This window comes from Nomascus leucogenys, chromosome 11 (assembly GCF_006542625.1).
Source record: "Nomascus leucogenys isolate Asia chromosome 11, Asia_NLE_v1, whole genome shotgun sequence".
NCBI classification, from domain to species: Eukaryota; Metazoa; Chordata; class Mammalia; order Primates; family Hylobatidae; genus Nomascus; species Nomascus leucogenys.
The window spans coordinates 90,957,156-90,981,225 of NC_044391.1; the positions used below are offsets into that span (position 1 = coordinate 90,957,156).

Sequence of the window (24,070 nt, forward strand, 5' to 3'; positions counted from 1 at the left end):
TATTTATTTATTTTAAGGCAGGATCTCACTCTGTTGCCCAGGCTGGAGTGCAGTGGTGCAATCTTGGGCCACTGCAACCTCCATTTCCCAGGTTCCAGCAATTCTCATGCCTCCGCCTCCCGAGTAGCTAGGACTACAGGTGCATGCCACCACGCCTGTCTAACTTTTATATTTTTTTGGTAGAGATGGGGTTTCACCATGTTGGCCAGGCTGGTCTTGAACTCTTGACCTCAAGTGACCTGCCCGCCTTGGCCTCCCAAAGTGCTGGGATTACAGGCGTGAGCCACTGCACCCAGCCAGCATACTTTTAAAACTTGTACTGTGAAATAATTATAGATTCACAGGAAGTTCCAAAGAAGTGTTTCGGTAGGTCCATGCACACTGCTCAGCCTCCCTCAATGCTGACCTCTTTCATAACTATAGCATAATAACAAAACCAGAAGATTGACATTGGTACAATCAACAGTGCGCTCGTTTGTGTGTGTGTGTGTGTGTAATCCTATGCAATTTTGTCACATATAGCTTTGTGTAGCCACCATCACAATCAAGACACAGAATTGTTCCATTGCCACAAGTTTCCCTTGTGCTATTCCTCTGTAGCCGTATCTACTGCCTACTCCTCTCCCTATGCCTAACCTGTTCTCCAGATCCATAATTGTGTCATTTTAGGAATGTCACATAAATGTAAACACACAGTATGTAACTGGGATTGGCTTTTTTATTCAGCCTAATCCACTTGAAGTCTATCCAGCTGGGGGCATCTATCACTGGTTTGTTCCTTTCTGCTGCTGAGGAGTATTCCATAGTCCCACAGTTTGTTTAACCTTTCACTAATTGTTTCCAGTTTTTTCGCTATTGTGAACAAAGCTGCTATGAACATTCATGCACAGGTTTTTGCATATGCATAGATACTCAGGGAATTCATGGGAATGCTCATGGTATTCTTTTATATCATGTAACCCAAAATATCCCCTTTACATCATTCAAAACCTCCTCATCCTGAAAACGTTTTAATTTGGAGTAGTATTGATTTTAAATTTGCATGTCTTTCAGGCAGTGATTGCAATACTAATTATTGGTGTAATAAGAAGAAAGCAAAACAATAATTGACTAGAGCATGTCAGAATAGAAATGTGTAGACAAATATCTCTGCCATGCAATAACTTTCATGCTCTAGCAAATCAAAAATTTCAAAAATAGTTTAGAGCAACACAAAAACTGTCATGAATGAACTAAATTAGTTTTATGAGGCAAATTCCATTTCAAAGAAATGCCTGGAGGCAATATGTTAACAATTTTTTTTAAACAATAAAAGGTTTTAATTTATTCTAACAAGATGTGTTTTTCATACTGGGTTTTAAATTTTTAATCACTTTTTACTAAGATGTATATGTCAGTGACTATCATTACTGTTCATGGTTTGTATCTGAGATAAAAGGCACCAGAATATAAAATAATAAACCATAGAAGGGTACACTTTCTGATAAAAACCTACATAGACCACATTAAGATACATATAGTAATAGTAATGATACATGAAACTATTAGACAGCTAGTGCCTTTCACATTAGAATTACACACCCACACACACACACACACACACCCCATTATATTTAGAACATTTAACTTGTAGGAAAAGAAGAGGCAAAACATTTCTGGGCAAGAGAAAAGCAGTTGCAGTACCGAAATCTAAACACTTTTGGCAAGGCTTCTAAATAGCAAATGAACTAATTATATATCCACAACAAATCCATTGAAGAATGCCATTTTTGTTTCATAAGACAGAGAATAATGGCATGCTCATATTAGATATTATAAATATACATATATTTACAAAGCTCTTGTAATACAAGTCCCATTAAACGGCCCAGAAGTTGAAATTCAGTTCATGACTCTGGAATTCGTTTAGGTTCTTTTCCTTTGGAGAATGGTTTGTAGCTTAGTAGGACATGGGAAATCAGTTTACTGAAACCCACCATGGTCAAAGTGAATGCTTCTTTTTTTATCTTGGTCAAAGCATTCTAGTTCTTCCTCCTGTGAAGCTGGGAGAATCCATCTTTTCATTCCTATCTCAGTGATCTGAGGAAGTTTGGTCACAGCATATAACAAGTGTCTAAACCATTGTCCACAATCTCGAAAATTTGATGGTCGAAGGCTAATATCCAGCTCGATTAGCTCTTTGAGGAGCCGCACGTTTTGGCAGAACATGGTCCACCCTGCATCACAGATGCTGTCATTGTAGCTCAGGTCCAGCTTTCGCAGTTTGGCCAGATGACCCATCTGTATGACCGATGCTGAAAAACAAAATCACTCTAAATGCTAATATGCAAGAATACTGTCTGCCATGGCTATTCCCATTTCCCATAACACTATCTCCAGGAATAGTAATGACAAGATTAGTAATTAGTAATGATTTGTTATTAGTAGCTTTATTCAGGACATCTGAAATTAGTAACAGATTTCTTCTCTGTACATCCCATCTACAGCTTTTTTTATTTCTTTTTCCAAATCCCAACCCAATAATTTTTTTTTGTCAAGTTCCTGCTCTCTGTTCCACTGAAGTCCCAGCTCTTCCTACAGATTTTCTCTAATTAAATGTAAAGAGTGATGGCTCATTGGCTTTAACTAAGGACCATTTGTAAATAATCGTCTTGCTGCTTTAATTGTTCATTGTTCATTCATTCAGTCCTTCTTCATCCAGCAATTATTTAAATGAGCACTTTCCATATGCAGAACATACCTGGATAATTTCCAATTCACCTTAGAGACCCCAATACACATGACAGTTTTCCCTTTGAATAGAACATATCAGTACTACCTACAATGGCACTTAAAAATGATGACTAATGTACAATGTGAGCTATTTGATCAGAAAATAAATAAGTTAATGATGAAGTAAAGACTTCTGTAAGAGGAGGCAGGAGAGATAACCAGGGAAAATGGGACATGTTTCCTTTTTCAACCAAACCCAGGAATGGATTGCAGAGATCAGGTGAGTCGTATAGAATCTCACAGTTGCAAGGGATCTTGGAAGTCTCCTTATCCAACCTCCTAATCAATAATCGGAGAGAAATCCTTTTCACAGCCTCTCTCCTCATGACCACCACAATTCTGGCTGAACTGTTCTTTCAAGTTTGCCCCAGCATTATGGAGCAGCTCCTAGCAGGAGGAAGCCCTCCCACAGGGCCCCAATCTATCTTGTGGTGTCTTTCACCTAGTGCCCCCATCAGTCAACTGAAACATTCAGCTCCTTCTTCCTCATGTCAGCCCTGCGGTGTTGGACAACAGCCAGGTCTCCCTCAAACTTTATCCCTCTAGGACTGAACATGCCCTGGTCTTTCAGTCTTTCCTCACACGCATGGCTTTCAGATCAAGGAGGATGCTCCAACTCCATCACTTTCACTTGCCGACAGTTTGATTCCACAGTGAATTTGAGAGCTCAGCCACCCGTGCACACAACAGCTGCACTCTGTCTCTAGGTGTTCATGTCACTGTGTGTCTCTCTTCCTTCCTGTCTCGCAACATTACTCACAATATTCTCAAGACCTAACTAAGTGTTAAAGACAATGCGCATGCTTTTTCTCTTTTAAAAAATGTTGTATTATGGAAATTTTCAAACACACAAAAAGTGGAGAGAATAGGAGAAAGTGGACCACCATGTACCCATCATTCAACTTCAACATTATCTTCATTACATCAATCTTGCCTTATCTAGTCCCCTTTCCTCTATTTTTTTGTTTTTTAAAAACACATTTTAGGCCGGGTGTGGTGACTCACACCTGTAATACCAGCACTTTGGGAGGCCAAAGAGGGTGGATCATGAGGTCAGGAGTTCGAGACCAGCCTGGCCAAGATGGTGAAACCCCGTCTCTACTCAAAATACAAAAATTAGCTGGGCATGGTGGTGGGCGCCTGTAATCCCAGCTACTCAGGAGGCTGAGGCAGGAGAATCGCTTGAACCTGGGAGGTGGAGGTTGCAGTGAGCTGAGATTGTGCTATTGCACTCCAGACTGGGCAACAGAGCAGACTCCATCTCAAAAAAACAAAAACAACAACAGCAACAAAAAACAAGTATTACTATATATGGTTTTAGCAATTGCCACTTTTATATTTTTTCTAATAGAAACGTTAAAAATTTGTTAATCACTAGCTTATATACATTTTAAAAATAATTAATGGCATTTATTTTTTCACATAGTAAATTATAAAGAGTATACCCATGGCCTACATTTCCCCTACCTAGATTTTTAAAAATGTAATAAATCTAAAATAATAAAATATAATAAAATAGGGTGCTCACGTTATAAAATCCAAACAAAAAAATAAATTTATTTATTTATGTATTTTATTTTATTTTTTTCTCGAGTAGCTGGGATTACAGGCACCTGCCACCATGTCCAGCAATTTTTGTACTTTTAGTAGAGACAGGGTTTCACCATGTTGGCCAGGCTGGTCTCGAACTCCTGAACTCAAGTGATCCACCTGCCTCGTCCTCTCAAAGTGCTGGGATTACAGGCGTGAGCCACCATGCCTGGCCTGTAATACTTGTCATTGAGTAAAAATTCAAAGAAGGAAAATATACCCTGATAAAACGTAAAAGTATAAATTTGACCTGAGAAAAAAACTGTCAGTAAAAATTAAGAAAAAATATACAATGGCTGAAGACATGGTGAATAAAATTTGATGCAGACAAAAATAAAAAAGACCTAATTGAAGAAGCAAATTTTAATTATAAACATTAAATAAAGTAAATATATTTAATGGTGTCTAATTCAGAAAAATAAATAAATGAAAATCAAAAGCTTATTGTTTAGAAGACTCACAACATCAATAAACCCCTTGTGGTAGTCAGAATTCTAAATAGCCACCTTAAGATTTCCATTGCATCCCCAGGACTGAATGTGGTAGATTTTGCTCCCAGGATTAGCTTAGGCTATATGGCACACCTGACTTTAAGAAAGGGAGATTACCCATGTGGAGTTAACCTAATCACACAAGCCCTTTAAAAGCAGAGAGAATTTCCTCCTACTGGTGGCAGAAGAGGAAGGAAGTCACAGAAGTCAGAGAGATTTAAAGTGTGAGAGGCATGGACAATCCACTCCTGCCTTGAAAATGAGGGGCCATGTATCAAGGAATGTGGCTGGCCTCTAGTAGCTGACAGCAGCCCCCAGCTGAGAGCTAGCAAGAAAACGGGACCCTCAGTCCTATAGCTGCAAGGTCCTCGACTCTGTCAACAACAATGAGCTTGAAAGTGGATTTATTCCTAGAGCCTTCAGATGAGAACTCAACCTGGCTGACACCTTGATTTTAGTGTTGTAATACCCTACACAGAGAACCGACACAAGTTGTGCCAGACTTCTTACCTACAGAACTGCGAGCCGGGTGAGGGATGAGAAATTACTTAATGATGCATTATTCATTCAGGTGATGGTTACATCAGCACTCCAGACTTCACCACTACAATATACCCATGGAACAAAACTGCACTGGTGCCCCTTACACTTATATAAGCTTTTAAAAAGAACTGTGAACAAATATATGGATATTGTTTTAATCCACAAATTAACATGTTACACAGCAACAGAAAACTAACACCTTTGGTCAGACTAGCCAAGAATAAAGAGATAGAAACACAATTATCAATGTCAGGAATGAGACAGGGGGTATCACTATGGGCAGTAAAAGGATAACAAGGAAACAACTTTATTTCCATAAATTCAACAACCTAGATGAAATGGGCCAATTTCTTAAAAGACACTATCAGAACTTGCTTAAGAAGAAATAGACAACTGGAATAGTCCTATCTCTATTTTTTTTCTATCTCTATTTTTTAGATTGAATTCGTAATTTAAAATATCCCACAAAGAAAATTCCAAGTTTAGATGGCTTCACTGGTGAATTCTGTGAAACAGTTGAGGAAGAAATAATACCAATTTTACACAATCTTTCTGGAAAATAAAAGAGGAAGGAACACTTCCCAACTCATTGTATGAGGCTACCTATACCCTCATAACAAAGCCAGACAAAGACATTATAAGAAAAATGGTAGACTATTATCCCCTTGTGAACATAGGCACAAATATCCTCAACAGAATATTAGCAAGTAACATCCAACGCTATTTAAACAAGATAATACATAATGACCATGACAAGGCTGATTTAACATTTAAAAATCAGTTAATATTATTAATTATTATCATTCATTATTATTATTAATATTAATGAACTACAAAGTTTTTTAAATGCTCATCTCAATAGATGCAGAAAAATAATTTGACAAAATTCGTTATAAGAACTCTTAGCAAATTAGGATTCCTTAACCTGATAAAGGGTAGCTACGAAAAAACCTAGCTAACATCATACTTAATGGTGAAAAATGGAATGCTTTCCCCCTTAGCTTAGGAGACTAAGACTGGAAGCAAGGCAAGAATGTCTGCTCTCATCTCATTCAACATCTATTAGAAATCTAGCCAGCTAAATAACCAAGAAAAAGAAAGAAAAGATACACAGAGATAAAGAAATAAAACTGTCTCTAGGCCGGGCGCAGTGGCTCATGCCTGTAATCCCAGCACTTTGGGAGGCAAAGGCAGGCAGATCACGAGGTCAGGAGATCGAGACCATCCTGACCGACATGGTGAAACCCCATCTGTATTAAAAATACAAAAAACTAGCTGGGAATGGTGGCACGTGCCTGTAGTCCCAGCTACTCGGGAGGTGGAGGCAGGAGAATCGCTTGAACCCAGGAGTCGGAAGCTGTGGTGAGCTGAGATCATGCCACTGCACTCCAGCCTGGTGACAGAATGAGAGTCCATCTCAAAAAAACAAAACAAAACAAAACACCTATCTCTAATTATAGATGATATGATTTTCTATATAGAAAATCCTACAGAATCTACCAAAAATATCCTACAGCTAACAGATGAGTTTAGCAAGGTTGCAGTAAAATGTCAATATACAAAAATCAATTATATATCCACATAACATTGGGAATCTAAAATTAAACAGTATATTTTATAAGAGAACAAAATTAAATACTCAGATATAAATTTAACAAAATATAAAAACTATAAAACACCAGTGAAAGAAATCAAAGAGTACTTAAATACAGAGGTAGACTATGTTCACGGATTGGAATACTCAATATTGTTAAGATGTTATTTCTCCCTGAATTGATCTATAAATTCAATGTAATCCCAGTAAAATTTTCAGATGGATTTTTAAAATAGATGTTGACAATCTGATACTAGCTTTATATAGAAATGCTAAGTAACTAGAATAACCAAAACAATTTTGAAAAAGAACAAAGAATACTTATACTACTTCATTTCAAGACTTACTATAAAGTTTCAGCAATCAAGACAGTGTGATATTGGTAAAATAAGAGACACACAGATCAATAGAACAGAATTGAGAGACCAGAAGTAGGCCATCACAAATATGGCCAATTGATTTTTGACAAAAATATAAAGGCAAATCAATGGAGAATGGATAGTCTTTTCAACTAATGGCACTCAAATAATCAGACAGTGATATGCAAAAACATTAGCCTCATACCTTGTATAAAAATTAACTCAAAATAGGTAATAGGTCAAAATATAAAAGGCAAATACAAAGCTTTAAGAAAAAAATATGGAAAAAATCTTTGAGAACTTAGATTTGCAAAACGCTCTAAGACGCAATACAAAAAAACTCTATTCATCAAATTAACAAATTGATAAATCTTTATCAAAACTGAAAGCTTTGCTCTGCAAAAAAAAAACACTATCAAGAGAATGAAAAGCCAGTGGGACAGACCCACAGAAAATAAGAGCAAATTATATTTCTGATAAAGGACTTTCTTATATTCAGAAAAATCTTAAAAACTCTCCAAACTCATCAATAAGAAAACAAACAATCCAATTTTAAAAATTAGGCAAAAGATTTAGAACAGACATTTCACCAAAGGAGCTAAGAAATGAAAATACACACATAAAAAGATGTTTGACGTCATTGGTAATTAGGGTAACGCAAATTAAAGTCACCATGTTTTGTCCCCATCTTCTAATTACAATCATTTTTGCTGTAACACTTGTTTTGAAAACACAAGTTTATTTCAATGAGATTGAAATGTCAGGAAACAATCTGAGCATAATGCAAATTTCTTGTTTGCATTATGCACTATTTGTCCACAGGAAACACTAGGTGAACATATAAAACTGTCCCCAGCTGAATTGAGCTGCATATAGAAATAAAAAGTCTGGGCACAGTGGCTCACACCTGTAATCCCAGCACTTTGGGAGACCGAGGCGGGTGGATCATCTGAGGTCAGGAGTTCGAGACCAGCCTGGCCAACAGGGCGAAACCCCGTCTCTAACAAAAATACAAAACTTAGCCAGGCATGGTGGCACGCCCCTAATCCCAGCTACTTGGGAGGCTGAGGCAGGAGAATCTGTTGAACCCAGCAGGCGGAGGTTGCAGTGAGCCAAGATCATGCCACTTCACTCCAGCCTGGGTGACAGAATGAAACTCTTGTCTTAAAAGAAAAAAAAAGAAAGAAAGAAAATGCAGACATGCACACACCTCATAAGGACAACAACCCTCATATCTCCACATACCCTCTTTCCACCAATGGAAGTGTGGACAGACCACTTCTACAAACTTCAGGTCTTTCTCAGGGGAAAGTGTAATATTTGCTCATTTCTTAACTATTTAATATGTAAAACTGTATTGCTATTTTTCATAGCTTCTGTTTTTTAAAATATGCCACTGATGAAGTGTTTGAATGCGGTGCTTCCCACCGTAAGTCCTGTGGTTATTACTGAATAATTCTTGCATAACACATGATCTTTAGGTCCATGTGCCGTGTCATAGCAAAACTGACTAATAAATACACTGAGAACACAGATACAACTACCTGGAGTGACGTTCTGGCCCTTCATTTGGAGGCGTGCTCATTGCTTTGGAATTCTGTTAGCTGATGGCTGAATAGTGAATGGAGTGTGGGGACAAGGCTAGGTGGGAGACAGAGAGAGTACTCTGATTCATTGTTTTATAATGGGAAAGCGGAAACATAGAATGAGGTGTTTTGTTTTGTTTTGTTTTGTTTTTTGAGAAGGAGTTTCACTCCTGCTGCCCAGGCTGGAGTGCAATGGCGCGATCTCAGCTCACTGCAACCTCGGCCACCCAGGTTCAAGCGATTCTCCTGCCTCAGCCTCCCGAGTAGCTGGGATTACAGGCATGTGCCACCACGCCCTGCTAATTTTGTATTTTTAGTAGAGATGGGGTTTCTCCATGTTGGTTAGGCTGGTTTTGAACTCCTGGCTTCAAGTGATCCGCCAGCCTCGGCCTCTCAAAGTGTTGGGATTACAGGTGTGAGCCACCACGCCCGGCCACATAGAATGATTTTAGGGAATATTTGGGTAGCCTCAATCCCACAGTGCAAAAGTTATTCCTTATTCAATTATCTTTCCATCTTTCTAGACTGACATGGACGAAGGGTCAGATTGTTACTACAGTATGACTTTAACCCTCTCATCTTTTTCTAATAGAGAGAAGGAGCCTCTAATCAAAGCCATCAGCAGTCTAATATCTATGAGAAGTGATACCTGTATTTCAGTTACAGCGATAATCAGTTTCCTGTTTAAATGAAAGCATTTAAATTAAAGAGTCAATTTAAAGGAAAAGTTAAGTAATAGTGCTGGAACCATGCGGATGGGTGAGATGTAGATGACTGAAGTGGGAACACTCATGGACCGCGGAGGTGTGGAACCTCCCCACCTATCTATATCCATATCCTTTTAGGAAATGCCTTCCACTGTCATGTGGTTTTAGAATTGCCTTCGCTCATTTTGAGTAGACCTCTCGGCAGATATTGGGGAGAAGGGAATTTGCACAGAGGGCTTCACCCCAGGTCTGGTACCTCCCCCACCTCCCCACCCGGTGCTTTGCAGGGGCGGCACCCTTTGCTCTGTGTGCTTGGGAACAAGTAGATACACACCCAGGAGAGCCACGTCGTCTGTCACCAGGGAACAGCTGCTCAGCCTCAGCACTTGAAGAGACATGGAAAGCTTTAGTGTTTCCAGAAGCAGCTTTAAGTTGCCACCAACACACTTGTTCCAAGAAAGGTTGAATACTTCCAGAGCAGAGAGGTGAACAGAGGCTTCAGCTAAAAGTGATAAAGATACGAACAGCAGTAATTTAGGTTTTCTTACAGATCATAGGCTTTGGATTTGAGGAAACTGGTCTGGGACAACACATTAATATAACTGGGATTGAGAAAGTTGTAGAGACCATTTTCTTCTGCCTTAAATTTATGGCCTCAATTTATGTTGTCTGTTTTTTGTTTTGAGACGGAGTCTTGCTCTGTCACCAGGCTGGAGTGCAGTGGCACGATCTTGGCTCACTGCAACCTCCACCTCCCGGGTTCAAGTGATTCCCCTGCCTCAGCCTCTCGAGCAGCTGGGACTGCATGTGCATGCCACCACACCCAGCTAATTATTTTTGTATTTTAATAGAGATGCTGTTTCACCATATTGGCCAGGATGGTCTTGATCTCCTGACTCGGGATCCACCAGCCTTGGCCTCCCGAAGTACTGGGATTACAGGCGTGAACCACCGTGCCTGGCCTGTTGTCTGTTTTTATTTGGGGAAATATTGGAAACTTTAGCAAAGCAAAACTTGATAAATTGGAATTCACTGTCCAGCTGGGTTTCTTTCCTTCACTTCACATGTAGGAAGGAGAAAGAGGCAAAGTGCTTGGACAGCTAGTCAAGATTTCCAGAATGTGTCCTGGTTGGTACATATTTCACTGCACAGTCACTGCTGAGATTCAGGTGGGGGCAAGCCTCCCTCAGAGTCTGAAATACCAAAACGTATTTGTATTTACTTCACTGCAATTACTGCAGGCAAGGAAAGTAACTAATGTATTTTGGAAAGATTTTTAAAGAAAAGTAAAAGATTTTCTGCTTAATTCTCAGTTGCCCCCAATGTTAAAATTAACCGGAATATCTTATTCCCAAGTTAATCGCATTTTAATCTATTCTGCCTTCCTTCTAGAGAATAATGTGTTCAAGGGGAAAATATATATTCTTTTATAATATCTAGTAAGAAAATCCGTACAGAGATCTACATTAAGGAGAAATGGAACTTTTTCTTCTAAAAGTGATGTAGGGAAATATATATTTGCTTCATTTACTTAATTCAAATTGAATGGTAGATTTATGTCAGATGATATAATTTAGTGTAATACCTAGTTGATCATGATTCATTGATTGTTCAGCTAGAATTAGAAAGAGCTGTGCCTTCTAATGTCTGCAATTCCTTTAAAAAAAAATATTTTCCCAGAATGGGCAACATAGTAAAACTCCATCTCTACCAAAAATACAAAACTTGGCCAGGTGTGGTGGCATGTTCCTGTAGACCCAGCAGCTACTGAGGAAGCTGAGATGGCGTGATCGCTTGAGCCCAGGAGGTCAAGGCTACAGTGAGCCATGATAGTGCCACTGCACTCCAGCCTGGGCAGCAGAGCAAGACCCTCCCAAAGTACTGGGATTACAGGTGTGAGCCACTGTGCCTGACCCAAGTCCACGGTTCTCTACTGGGGGTTAGTCGTCTAGCTACCCTCTGCCCAGCATGTACCAAAATTCCATGATCACAAAAGAAAAGCTCATGTTCAGCATAAACCATGTTGTTTATGCAAACAGGTTAGGCACAAACCACCCTTATCAGTTAGGAAATGGTATGAACACCCCCAGATTCCAAGTTCTGGGATATCAGCTGAGAGCCAGCCTTTCTGGTTGATAGCAGGCCTTTCTAGGGATAGCAGCATCAGGCCTGCCATGTTAACTCTTTTTTGCCCCCATACACGTGATTGGAGTTGTTGGATTTGGGTGATTCCTGGATAATGCTAAAAATGGAGTCCTTCTCTCCAACCCTCTCACCAGTGTTTTTTATCAGTTGGCACTTCCTTAAAAATGAATTGTACGGTCAACCAGACAAGGGCTATTATTAATGAAATAAATGCATTAAATTCATAAAAATGAGTAGCTATTTATTATTATACATTAATAAAAATAAATGCATATTATTTACCCTCACATTTGAAGAACTCTATATTTAGGGCATTCTTGGCCTCCTTCTCAGCCTGAGTATTTTGCTCAGCCCGAGTGTTTTGCTCCGCTCCCATAGACTTGGTCCTCACCATGCCCTGCTCCCAGTGCTCCCTCAGCATCATTCATCTCATTGTCCACACGTCTGGATGGGGAAACGTCCCAGGATACGTAGCCTTCAGCCCTGCTGTTCTAGGGCCCATGGACCCACCAGACAAGTCTACAGGTGTGCTTGAAGGGGTGCCTGTGAGCTCCCTAAAACTGATTACAGTTATTCTGTGGGGAAGAGTGTGGTACATTTTCTGGATCCAAAACATCTGGAATTAGACTGCCTGAAATCAAATCCTGGCCCTGGCTCTTATGACCTTGGGTTACCTCATGTACTTAACATCTCTGTGCTTCAGTTTCCTTGTGTGCAAAATATAAAATGGAACAACGGCACATGCCTTATACAGTTGTAAGAGTTAAGTTGGTGAATGCATGTAAAGTTCTTGGAAAGGGGCCTGGCACATAGGATATGCTCAATAAATGTCAGTTGTTAAGTTCTGCCCATTTGGTGACAAGTGCAGTGTCAGCAAGTAAGAGGAGATATTTTGAAACAAAGAGACTTGGTAGCACTTTTCCAAATCGATCACCCAGGGAAGCAGTAGTTTGTGCACACAGTGCCGGGGTCCCCAACGCCACCTCCCTTTACTTGCTAACACTAAACTTGTCACCAAATGGGCAGAACTTTCAGATTCAGTAGGTTGCTGATGTAGGCTGGGGTATATGTGTGACCTTAAGGCATACCCAGATTCCTGAGAGAGCACATAAATCCTGTGGGGAGTGATTGCTTGGCAGTTAGCTAGGCTCACGCTCTAGTAAATGGCTCACTTTCCCATCAGATCCACAGCAATCCCAACTCATATTGACACCTCCACAAAATTACAAGTTACCATGGATGTGGTCGTCCCAGGTTGGTTATATACACGTTAAATTTTAAATGTTAAATCTGCACATACCAAGGCCAGACACGGTGGCTTACACCTATAACCCCAGCACCCCAGCACTTTGGGAGGCCCAGGAGGGTGGATCACTTGAAGTCAGCAGTTTGAGACCAGGCTGGACAACATGGTGAAACCCTGTCTCTACTAAAAATACAAAAATTAGTCAGATATGGTGACGTGCACCTGTGATCCCAGCTACTCGGGAGGCTGAGGCAGGAGAATCGCTTAAACCTGAGAAGCGGAGGTTGCAGTGAGCCAAGGTCGCGCCACTGCATTCCAGTCTGGGTGACACTCTGTCTCAAAACACAAACAACGACAACAACAAAAAACCCCTGCACATACTAGAATCATTTTTATGGACTTTCAGAAGGTCACTTTTAAGAAGGCATATGTCCTGAAAAGAAGACAAATTAGTACTTCGCAAACTGGCTGAGCCTTGGAATGAAACGCAGAGAAAAAGAAGTCTCCCTCTCACATCATTGCATAGTTCCTGCAGGGATCTGGGAAATCTCTTACCGAGAGCTGTAAAAGTCTCCCTCTCCAAAGCACAGTTGTTGATAACTAATGACTTCAGTGCAGGTAAAAATCGGAGCCTGCTGAGTAAGTTTTCAGAAGAACTGCCCATCTTTTTGTTGGCTGATAAATCCAATTCTTGAAGATTTGAGAGTAAAGGAATGACCTGAGCTGTTAAAAATATGAACAGTGACATGTTTTAGGCACCATCTCACAGAGCGTCTTCTGGGTGTTTGGTTCCCACAATCTGTTTAAACTGTCAGTCAATACAGCTCTCCCCAACCCGGCCCTCCCTCCCTTATACACCCCAAACCAGCCTCTTCCCAGCATGCTGCTTGGGCTTTCTTACTTCCAAGACCTTTTCAGGCTAGAAGAGCAAAGGTTGTGGAGACAGAGAACTAGATCTTGGATCTGCTACTAAAGAACTGTGTGATTTTGGACAAGTTAATTAACCTCTCTGAACCTTAAACTCTCAACTCTAAAAAACTCTTAGCCCTCTCGGCAGGGCACAGTGGCTCACTGCCTGTAATCCCAGCACTTTGGGAGGCCGAGGCGGGTGGATCACGAGGTCAGGAGATCAAGACCATCCTGGCTAACACGGTGAAACTCCGTCTCTACTAAAAAAAAAAAAAAACAAAAAAAATTAGCCAGGCATGGTGCCAGGCGCCCATAGTCCCAGCTACTCGGGAGGCTGAGGCAGGAGAACAGTGTGAACCCGGGAGGCGGAGCTTGCAGTGAGCCAAGGTTGCGCCACTGCACTCCAGCCTGGATGACAGAGCGAGACTCCGTCTCAAAAAAAAAAAAATAAATAATCTCTTAGCCTTCTCTATTTCACTTGGTCATTGGGAAGGTAAAATGACTTGGTAAAGGTAAAGTGCTTGGTATAGTGCCTGGCATATACTAACTGCTCAATTAATGTTTGAAATTATAATTCTTTTCTCAGAATGTAAATACCAGTAAGGCAATGAAAACAAGCAATCAGAAGAGACACCTGTTGGTAACGGCACTGGGTCCTGAGGGGCCCAGCTAGGAATTACCCTCATTCGCTATCTTTTGGCTACTTTTCTGGCCTTTGCCCCAACTCTTACCAAGGCAGAAAATGCAGTATGCTGGATCTCTACAAAGCTGGCTTACCTCCTCAAAGCCTTCCAGGGTCACCCACACCAAAGTAACCCCTTGGTCACTATCACATCACCATATTTTATTTTCACAACACCCAGCGTTATTTGATATTTTCTTGTTGATGTATTTGTTTTCTGTCTTCCCTCACTAAAGGCAAGCTCTGTGTTATAGGAACTATCTCACTCCCAGAATGGGGATCAGTACCTGGAACATCAGAGGTACAAATGTTTGTGGGAAGAGGGAGAGAGGTCGGGGAAAGAAAGGGGAAAGGCAGGGAAGGCAGATAGATGGGCACTTGTAAAGTCAACAGGTGTAACTATTTCTCCCTCTTCCAATCCCCTCAGCACTTTGTATTTCGCCATGTAGTTTGGATATGCGTCGGTTTACTCCTGCCCCTGCCATACCTAAGCTCCCTGAGAGTTGGGATTTTCTGTAGCCCCTGGCACGGTGCCCCACACCATTAGAGGACTCATCAGTAGTTATTGCTTAAAGGATCTATAATTCCATTTCTTTGGAGTGATTTACAATGATCGGATAAAAGAATGTTCAATTATTTAACAGCGTAAAATATAAAGCAGGATGTATTTTCATTTCCATCTTTTCAGAATTAAGCAGAAGGAAAGCAATGCAATTCATTACAGTTATCAAATAATTATTAGTTTTCCAGGGCCATTCACCCATGTCAGTGGCTATGAACCCAGGTAAGGAAAGCTTAGTCCTCCGTTATACTAGTGGGAACAATTGAGGTTCTCCAGCACTGAGGAGCAAAATGAGATGTGGTATTCATGTTATTTAGTTGTACCAAGGGAATTTGGTGGGCTAATAACTCATGAATGTCTTCCTAGGTATGACGCTCAGGCTATGATAAGTAAAGGGGATGGTAAGAACCCATAATGCTCCATGCAAAGCTCAAAAAGGGATTATTTTTTCATTTTAAAATCTTCATGAAAGACTTGAACTCTTCCCATTTTCCCAAATTGAGAGATAAGAGTCTGAAAGATAATTTAGCAGGTTTAAAAAGATAAATGTGTTAGACCTAGAAACATATTTTACGGTCTTCCTCCCCAAATCGTACTATAAACAACCAAAAACTTACTTTTATTCTCATTGTTCACTCATTCATTCATTCATTCACATATTCAACATGCATTTACTTGGTGCCAACCACGTGCAGGTGCCTGTGCTTGAGCAGTGGGGAGATGCTAAACGAGACACCGCTAGCCTGGAATTGCCCATGACCTAGAGAGAGAGCATTGGCAAAGGGCCCGAGGCCAGAGCATGCCTGGCATGTCTGAGAATCAGCAAGGGCAGGGGCCAGGGTGGAGTCAGTGAGGAGGAGGGGGAGTGAATGAAGTCAGAGTGACAGAGGACAGGGAGGCCATTTGGGCTCTTGCAATAATCTAAGCATGAGATAACTGTGGCCTGGACCAGGGTAGTGGAGGTCTACATGGTGAGCCACGGTCAGATTCTGGATGTACATTGAAGGCTTATTGTGGCCACAGATGGGATAAAGCCCTTAATCTCAAGGCAACGTTTGCTCTGTTTGTTATGGGAAATTGCATTTATATAAGACATGTTGTAATTACAGAACTATGTTTGCAGTAGGAAAATAAGTGTAGTTGCCCAAAGCAGTAACGTACAGCCATGACGCACCACCCCGCTGACTCTTTTTCTGTAACTTCGTTTGTATCTGAGTGGCTTGACTTCACTTGTTATTCAGAAAGCCTCAATACCCTTTGTGTTGGCATTTGGTTACAGGTATGTAACCTGTTTGTAATCAACTTTGTGACACTAAGAGATTTATTTCTAAACAGCAACATAAATTCAAAATTTTCCCTAAGTGACAAATCTATCATCTGCAGACATGTATAGGTGGAACTGAGATTCACTAACATTTACTGGGCGTTTAATACGTGCCAAGTACTACGTTGGGGCATTCACAGAACTTTTATGAATTGATCTTTCCAATAACTTCATAAGAAGTAAATTTAAGTGTACATATTAAAATTTCCAAGTTTCCAAATATAGGCCAAGATTCCAAAAGTCTTTCCTTTGCTCTGCAATATATACTTACTCAGTGACATCACGTCATCTGCTGTTAGTGAGCACTGGTGAAGATCTAGGACTTGCAGATGCTTTAGCATGACCAACTGAGCCGGCAAGTCTTCAAAACCTCCACTTAGATCCTTATTGCAGGAAAGATCTAATTTCCTCAGCTCACCCAAATACCTAAAAGCAGCATCTACAAAGAAAGTCAGAATCCCATTCTGATAGCTGGACACACTGGTGTACCTATAGTCCCAGCTGCTGGGGAGACCAAGGCGGGAGGATTGCTCGAGGCCTGGAGTTCGAGTCCAGCCTGGGCAGCATAGTGAGATCCATCTCTTAAAAAAAGAAAAACAAGGCTGGGCATATGACTCCCATCTGTAATCCCAGGACTTTGGGAGGCTGAGAGGGTGGATCACGGGGTCAGGAGTTCAAGACCAGCCTGGCCAAGATGGTGAAACCCCATCTCTACTACCATTCTGACATATTGCAAGGTGGTGAGAAGGTGTGGAACAGGGGTGGGGCCGTGGTGCAGTAAGGGAGGCTGAGGGAACACACTGTGTTCACAAAAGACAAAAGGAGGAATAAGTGTAGACTTCCTACCGTCTGGCCCTCTGTGGACCTGACCATGATTTCACACACACGCTCCCTAAGATCTGCATACATTGCCAAGGGTTTTGACATGAATCCTGCAACTACACTTGAGTATCCTCTCCTATTACACTTGAGCACTGGAGTTTACATAGATTTTTAGACTTATTCAAGCTGCCGGTGAATATTACAGGTTCTGTAAGTTGAAGGGGAAACACAGCATCATTTCCTATTCTCCATTAATATGGATACTATATACAAGGGAGTAAGTTTTAACTGCGGACGCCATCGAAGCCGTTCTTTTTATCAGTACCGATTCCTTCCTACTACTGAGCATAAAATAATGCTGACACTTTCAAAAGAGAAAACCTAGTAGTTCTAGCAGCAAAGAAACTTTATTTTTCCCAGTGTTTATCTCAACCTAAAATATACTGGCCTTTTCAGAGTCAGTCATATTAAAGGCTTATTTTTATAATCATGAAAGCGTATGTTCTCTGTAAAATATTTAGAAAATAAATAAAATGTAAACAAGATTTTTTTTTTTTTGAGATGGAGTCTCTTCTGTCATCCATATCGGCTCACTGCAACCTCGTCTCCTGAGTTCAAGCGATTTCTTCTGCCTCAGCCTTCCAAGTAGCTGGGATTACAGGCACACGTGCCACCACGCCCAACTAATTTTTGTATTTTTAGTAGAGATAGGGTTTCACCAGTGTTGGCCAGGCTGGTCTCAAACTCCTGATCTCAAGTGATCTGCCTGCCTCAGCCTCCCAAAGTGCTGGGATTACAGATGTGAGCCACTGCGCTCAGCCTAAAGGAGATTTCAATTAACCATAATCTTATTCCCCAGCACAACCACTGTTTATATTTTGCTATATTTCCTAGTAACTTTTCAATATATATATTTATATGTATAGCATATATATTTATACATGTAATCTTAAATCCAGCCATTGTTAACTCACCCAATATTTTGATACTCTTTTGTGATAATCCACATGAATGTAACTTCAGTACTTTCAGATTTGAGGTGCTTTTTAATCCCTGAGCAATACTGTTCAGACTGCCAACAATGTCTCGGTTAATGGAAAGATCAAGTACTTCAAGACTTTGCAGCATAGGTAGAAGTTGACCTAGAAGGAAAGAAATCCAAATAAGAAGCGTATGTAGGAGGGGAGTGGAGTTTTACGTCACCTGGGGGTATAGTGACGTAAAACTCCACTCTCCTCCTACATACCTTCTTTAAATTCAGGATAAGACAAAACACAGCAAACTTAGATTCCCAAGCTATCCAGTGGGCATCTTCACTTTTTTTTTCCCTTCAAATTCCACTTACCCAGAAATGTCCCATCTTCTGACGTGAGGGAGCAATCCACAAGCTCAATCATTTGTATCTTGCTCCCTTTTTGGAACTTCTGAAGGATCAGAGGCAAATTTCCTCCCACTTTACTGTTCCAAGACAAATTTAGCTCTTCAAGTTCAGGAATCATCTCAAGTGCTTCTCCTGTTAGCAAATGGCCCAAAAATTCTGTTGGTCACTAGTCAGAAAAGCAGGGAATTCATTTCAGAATCAGCACAACCATGATTAATGGAGTGTGGAAACTGGGCCAGGTACTGTCCTGTTTGGCACCGAGGAACAGAGAGAAGGAAAGAACCCAGTTCCTTCATAGCAGGGCATGCTTCTCTAGATTTACAGGCACAGTCATTGTAATCCCTCCAAAATTCCGAAGCCATGCGTATGAGCTCAACAATTGTTGTTGTAGAAAAATCCACCTATTGGTAGGGTGGTTTTAGGAAGCTGCTTTGGTGGTGGTTCATCTGCTTTCCCTTAGCCCTCCTCTCTGGGATCAGTATTTCTGAGAAGTTTGACCAAGTATAGAAATGAGGCAAAGCAGATAACTGGCCACCACAGAGGTAAAGCTCTCTCCAATGTCAAGAATATCACATGCCTATATATATATATATATATACACATACACACACACACACACACGTATATATATACACATATACATATATACACACACATATACATACATACATATATATATATATATATATATGAGGAATATCACATGCAACCTGAGCTGACCACTACAGAGAGAAACTAATAATAGAGCATCAGGCACTAGAAGCTTATAACAGCCGTGCTGCCTTAAGGGGTAAACGAGGGTGCAGTGAAACAGGGATGAAAACCAACATTTCTGAAACCATTACACACAGGAAAGCTCCCAGGGCTGCAGAGTGGAGGCTGGGAGAGAATAGGAGAAGTGACCAGACAGATCTGCCCTTAGGAATGATTTTCACTGCCTTGGGGGTAGACACACACGTGGAAAATGTACTTTCTCAATGTGCAAACAATTAAGCATCTGGCAAGTCCCCTGATCTAGAACCCTCTTTACTACCTGTCCCTGGGTTTGAACTTCTACCATTGTTTATTCATTCCATGGATTAAGGTTTTAGAAGTCCAGGAATCCCATGCTAAAATGCATATTCTCCAGGAGTTATAGCATCTTAAGCCAGCAATGAACAGGTATCATTTTTTGTGCTATTACCAGTCAATTGGGGGTGACTTTCTATAGCCCTGAGGTGTTCCCCAGGATCAGGGAGAAAGAGCTCATGATTGATTAGTTATGTCTGCAGTGGTCATGGTACTGGAGTGCCATGCATTTGCCACTTGGTACTAAACTATTATAATGGGTGTAACAATTTTGAAATGACTTCTGATTCATGTTCTTTTATCAAGAGGCCATTTATTTTCCGTATACCCCATCTGCATTAAGGCTGAGTGAAGAAGATAGAGTATGGGTGATAGGTAAGCCCCTCTTGATGGGAGAGGATGCAGAAGTCCTTCCAGAGAAGAAATAACTCTGGGAGAGGAAAAAGGGCACAAACATCAGAACAACAACAGTGCAGACTCCCTCCTCAACCAGGTAAGTTTGGAACAGGTCCCAGGGCAGAAATTTCATTTTCTTGTTTTCTAAGGATGGAGGATCAGGAAAAAGATCAGGTTAATCACAGAAAATAAGAAAGTTGTCTTTTCACACCTGAGTAATGGTATGTTAAAATTGTGAGTCCGCTGCACGATAACCAGCTGCTTAATGTGGGGCTAAACTGATCATGTAAACCCATAGAAAAGGGGTTTTAGATGACAGAAGGGAGAAAGAAGGACTATGAGTTATTGAGCACCTATTGTGCACCAGGCATGTAGTAGGTACTTTACAGAAATTGTTTAATCCTTGCAACAATTTTTTGAGAGGGAGGTTATCCCTATTTCAGATATAAGAAAACCGAGGCTCAGAAAAGTTAAATTATTTGTTCATGTTCACAAAGCTAGTTAAAGGTGGCACTAGGGGCTGGGCATGGTGGCTTACACCTGTAATCCTAGCACTTTGGGAGGCCAAGGCGGGCAGATCACTTGAAGTCAGGAGTTCAAAACCAGCCTGGCCAGCACAGTGAAACTCTGTCTCTACTAAAAATACAAAAAAATTAGCCGGGCTTGGTGGTGCACGCCTATAATCCCAGCTACTTGGGAGGCTGAGGCAGGAGAATCACTTGAACCCAGAAGGCGGAGGTTTCAGTGAGCCAAGATTGCACCACTGCACTCCAGCCTGGGCGACAAGAATGAAACGCTGTCTCAAAAAAAGGGGGGGGGCGGCGTTGGGGGACGGGCACTAGGATTTGAAGTAGGATCAACTAAAAATACAAAATAATTACAAAAATTAGCCAGGAATGGTGGTGCACGCCTAAAATACAAAAAAATACAAAACATTAGCTGGGCATGGTGGTGCACTCCTGTAATCCCAACTACTTGGGAGGCTGAGGCAGGAGAATCACTTGAACGTGGAAGGCAAAGATTTCAGTGAGCCAAGATTGCACCACTACACTCCAGCCTGGGCGACCAGAATGAAACACCATCTCAAAAAAAAAAGGCCAGGGGGGTGGACACTAGGATTTGAAGTAGGATCTGGCCAACCTGAGATGTGTAATGTTTCTCCTCAGCTACAGGAAGCATGAGCTGGGGGATGTCAGCTGCCCCCATTTCCAGGAAGGGACTGACAAGCAGAGATATTTGGCATAAAATGTGTTGTTTTTACAGAAATCTGTAAATAGATGTAAACAATTAAAATAAGTCATGAAAATAAGAAACTTTACATCAAAAGAAGAATAAAAAGTATCAAAGACATCCAATAAACCAGCAAGCATTTTAGTACAGCAGTTGGATAAGTAGAATGACTTCGTACAAATTTAATCCTATGTTCCATATATAAACTAACTTAATGGAGGTTCTAATTCTACTTAAGCTATTAACTTAAAAATCTTGTTTTGTTTAATTTTTCAAAATGTGGGTGGGAAAATAGAAGACAGAAGTATTCTTTTGGAATTGTAAAAGAACTTAATTCTTGTCTACTCTAACTCCTCTATTTTACACATGAAGTAACTGAGACCCAGTGTGAGCATGTTTTACAGTAACCTCCATTTAAACTACATGAGGCTGGACATGGTGGCTCATGCCTATAATCTCAGCACTTTGGGAGGCCGAGGCGGGTGGATTCCCTGAGGTCAGGCGTTTGAGACCAGCCTGGCCAAATGGTGAAACCCCAATCTCTACTAAAAATACAAAAATTAGCCGGGTGTGATGGTTCACACCTGTAATCCCAGCTACTTGGAAGGCTGAGGCAGGAGAATTGCTTGAACCTGGGAGGCAGAGGGTGCAGCGGGCCGAGACTGCACCACTGCACTCCAGCCTGAGCAACAGAGTGAGCCTCCATCTCAAAAAAATAAAAATAAAAATAAATAAATAAATAAATAAACCCATGAAAGCAGGGACCTGGTCAGCCTTGTTCTTTTCTCTATCCACAGAGCTAGACACAGGCTTACATAGCTTTTTAGCAGTTATACAAGTGCCCAATACAGCATAGTGCCCTTGACCATGATGCCCAATGGAGCAGGCAACAGAGATAGTTTGCCCTTGAGGATTCAGCTTGCAAAGGTGCATCAAGTGAATCCATCTTCTTCTCTTTTTTTTTTTTTTTTTGGAGATGGGGTCTCGCTCTGTCACCTAGGCTGGCATGTAGTGGCACGATCTCGGCTCACTGCAACTTCCGCCTCCCCAGTTCAAGCAATCCTCCTGCCTCAGCTTCCCGAGTAGCTGGGATTACAGGCGCCCACCACCACACCCGGCTAACTTTTTGTATTTTAGTAGAGACAGGGTTTCACCATGTTGCCCAGGCTGTTCTAGAACCTCTGAGCTCAGGCAATCCGCCGGCCTCAGCCTCCCAAAGTGTTAGGATTATAGGCGTGAGCCACGGCGCCCGGCCAAATCCATCTTTTAAGAAATGCATTCATCATACCCAGTGCTTGAACATCGTCAGTGGTAAGTCTGCAGCTACCCAGCCTCAAGATTTTTAACTTGCTGACCAGATGCATTTGCTGAGTAATGGAATGGAGGGTTCCACCTACAAAATCATTCCAGGAGATATCCAGTTCTTCCAAGTCTGGGAGAAAAGGCAGCAAGGCAACTAGAAGTGAACAGAAGAAAATACAGATATGTGTATGTGACTTGTGATTGGTAGTAAATAAAATGCAATGCCTACATACACAGGACATAGTTTTACACTGTAAGAGAATAGACAGGGGTGGGCATGCTGACTTTTGGCGAAGCAGGGAGCCCTCAGCTGTACAACTGGAGAAATTGTGATGTTTACATTTCTATTTATTGGGATGTTTTCTATTTCTGCCAAATAACTGCAGTCTGAAAATGCAGGGGTGTGTCTGTAGATTTCATACAGCCTCTTTTCCTAAACTCAGCTGAAGTCTTCAAAACTTGAGGAAAGATCAATTAACTTGTTTTCTTTTTCCTTTTTTTTTTTTTTTTTTTTTTTGAGACGGAGTCTCGATCTGTTGCCAGGCTGGAGTGCAGTGGCGTGATCTTGGCTCACTGCAACTGCCGCCTCCCAGGTTCAAGCAATTCTCTGCCTCAGCCTCCCGAATAGCTGGGATTACAGGCACCCGCCACCACGCCTGGCTAATTTTTGTATTTTTAGTAGTGACAGGGTTTCACCATCTTGGCCAGGCTGGTCTTGAACTCCTAACCCCGTGATTCACCCGCCTCAGCCTCTCAAAGTGCTGGGATTACAGGCGTGAGCCACCGCGCCTGGCCTTTCTTTTGTTTTTTTTTTTAAAAAAAAAAAAAAAAAAGGCTACTCTGGAGGCTGAGACAGAAGAATGGCATGAACCTGGGAGGCAGAGCTTGCAGTGAGCTGAGATGCACCACTGCACTCCAGCCTGGGTAATAGAGCGAGACTCTGTCTCAAAAAAAAAAAAAAAATAGCAATGCTATTTCTGCAAATTGTCTAGGACCACTCAGCAGACTTGGGGTTACTAGGTGGGCAGCTGAGTATGTTTTATCTGCTCATCTCAACGGAAAGGCCCTATCTTCCTCTATGCAAAGTCTACTGCATACAGACCCATTTCTTTCATGTCCGCTGTTGTTAATCCACGGTTATTCAAATCTAGACACCTGTTGACAGCCTTTTTGCCCAGCTTCTGCAGGAACTGATCATTTTTCTCCATACTGGATCTCAATTCCATTTCTGAACTGAGAGGCTTAGCTGTGTGATAAGCATAAAAAAGAATTCACTGTTAATTATGGATGTATTAAAGATGCATAGCGAGCACAATCAGACAAGTGAAAAGACTGCATAACTTTGAATTGCTCTTTTATAA

The 24,070-nt window shown here is 41.2% G+C and overlaps 1 protein-coding gene across 3 annotated transcripts in view; it reads right to left on the minus strand.

Moving 5' to 3' along the window:
* Nucleotides 1–1,226: 1,226 nt before the first annotated feature.
* The window catches only part of LRRC31 (leucine rich repeat containing 31), a 31,053-nt gene continuing 8,209 nt past the window's right edge, over nucleotides 1,227–24,070 (minus strand). The window contains exons 2-9 of one of the 3 annotated variants that reach the window (XM_003256432.4): nucleotides 23,812–23,955; nucleotides 22,696–22,863; nucleotides 18,678–18,845; nucleotides 18,307–18,474; nucleotides 16,782–16,949; nucleotides 13,589–13,756; nucleotides 9,977–10,144; nucleotides 1,227–2,294 (exon numbers count right to left, since the gene is read on the minus strand). In XM_003256432.4, coding sequence (XP_003256480.1) covers nucleotides 1,963–2,294; nucleotides 9,977–10,144; nucleotides 13,589–13,756; nucleotides 16,782–16,949; nucleotides 18,307–18,474; nucleotides 18,678–18,845; nucleotides 22,696–22,863; nucleotides 23,812–23,955 — 1,484 coding nt within the window. In that variant the 3' untranslated portion in view covers nucleotides 1,227–1,962. Of the gene's footprint in view, nucleotides 2,313–9,976; nucleotides 10,145–13,588; nucleotides 13,757–16,781; nucleotides 16,950–18,306; nucleotides 18,475–18,677; nucleotides 18,846–22,695; nucleotides 22,864–23,811; nucleotides 23,956–24,070 lie in introns of all 3 variants that reach the window. The other 2 variants (XM_012510625.2, XM_012510624.1) reach the window with 2 other exon arrangements.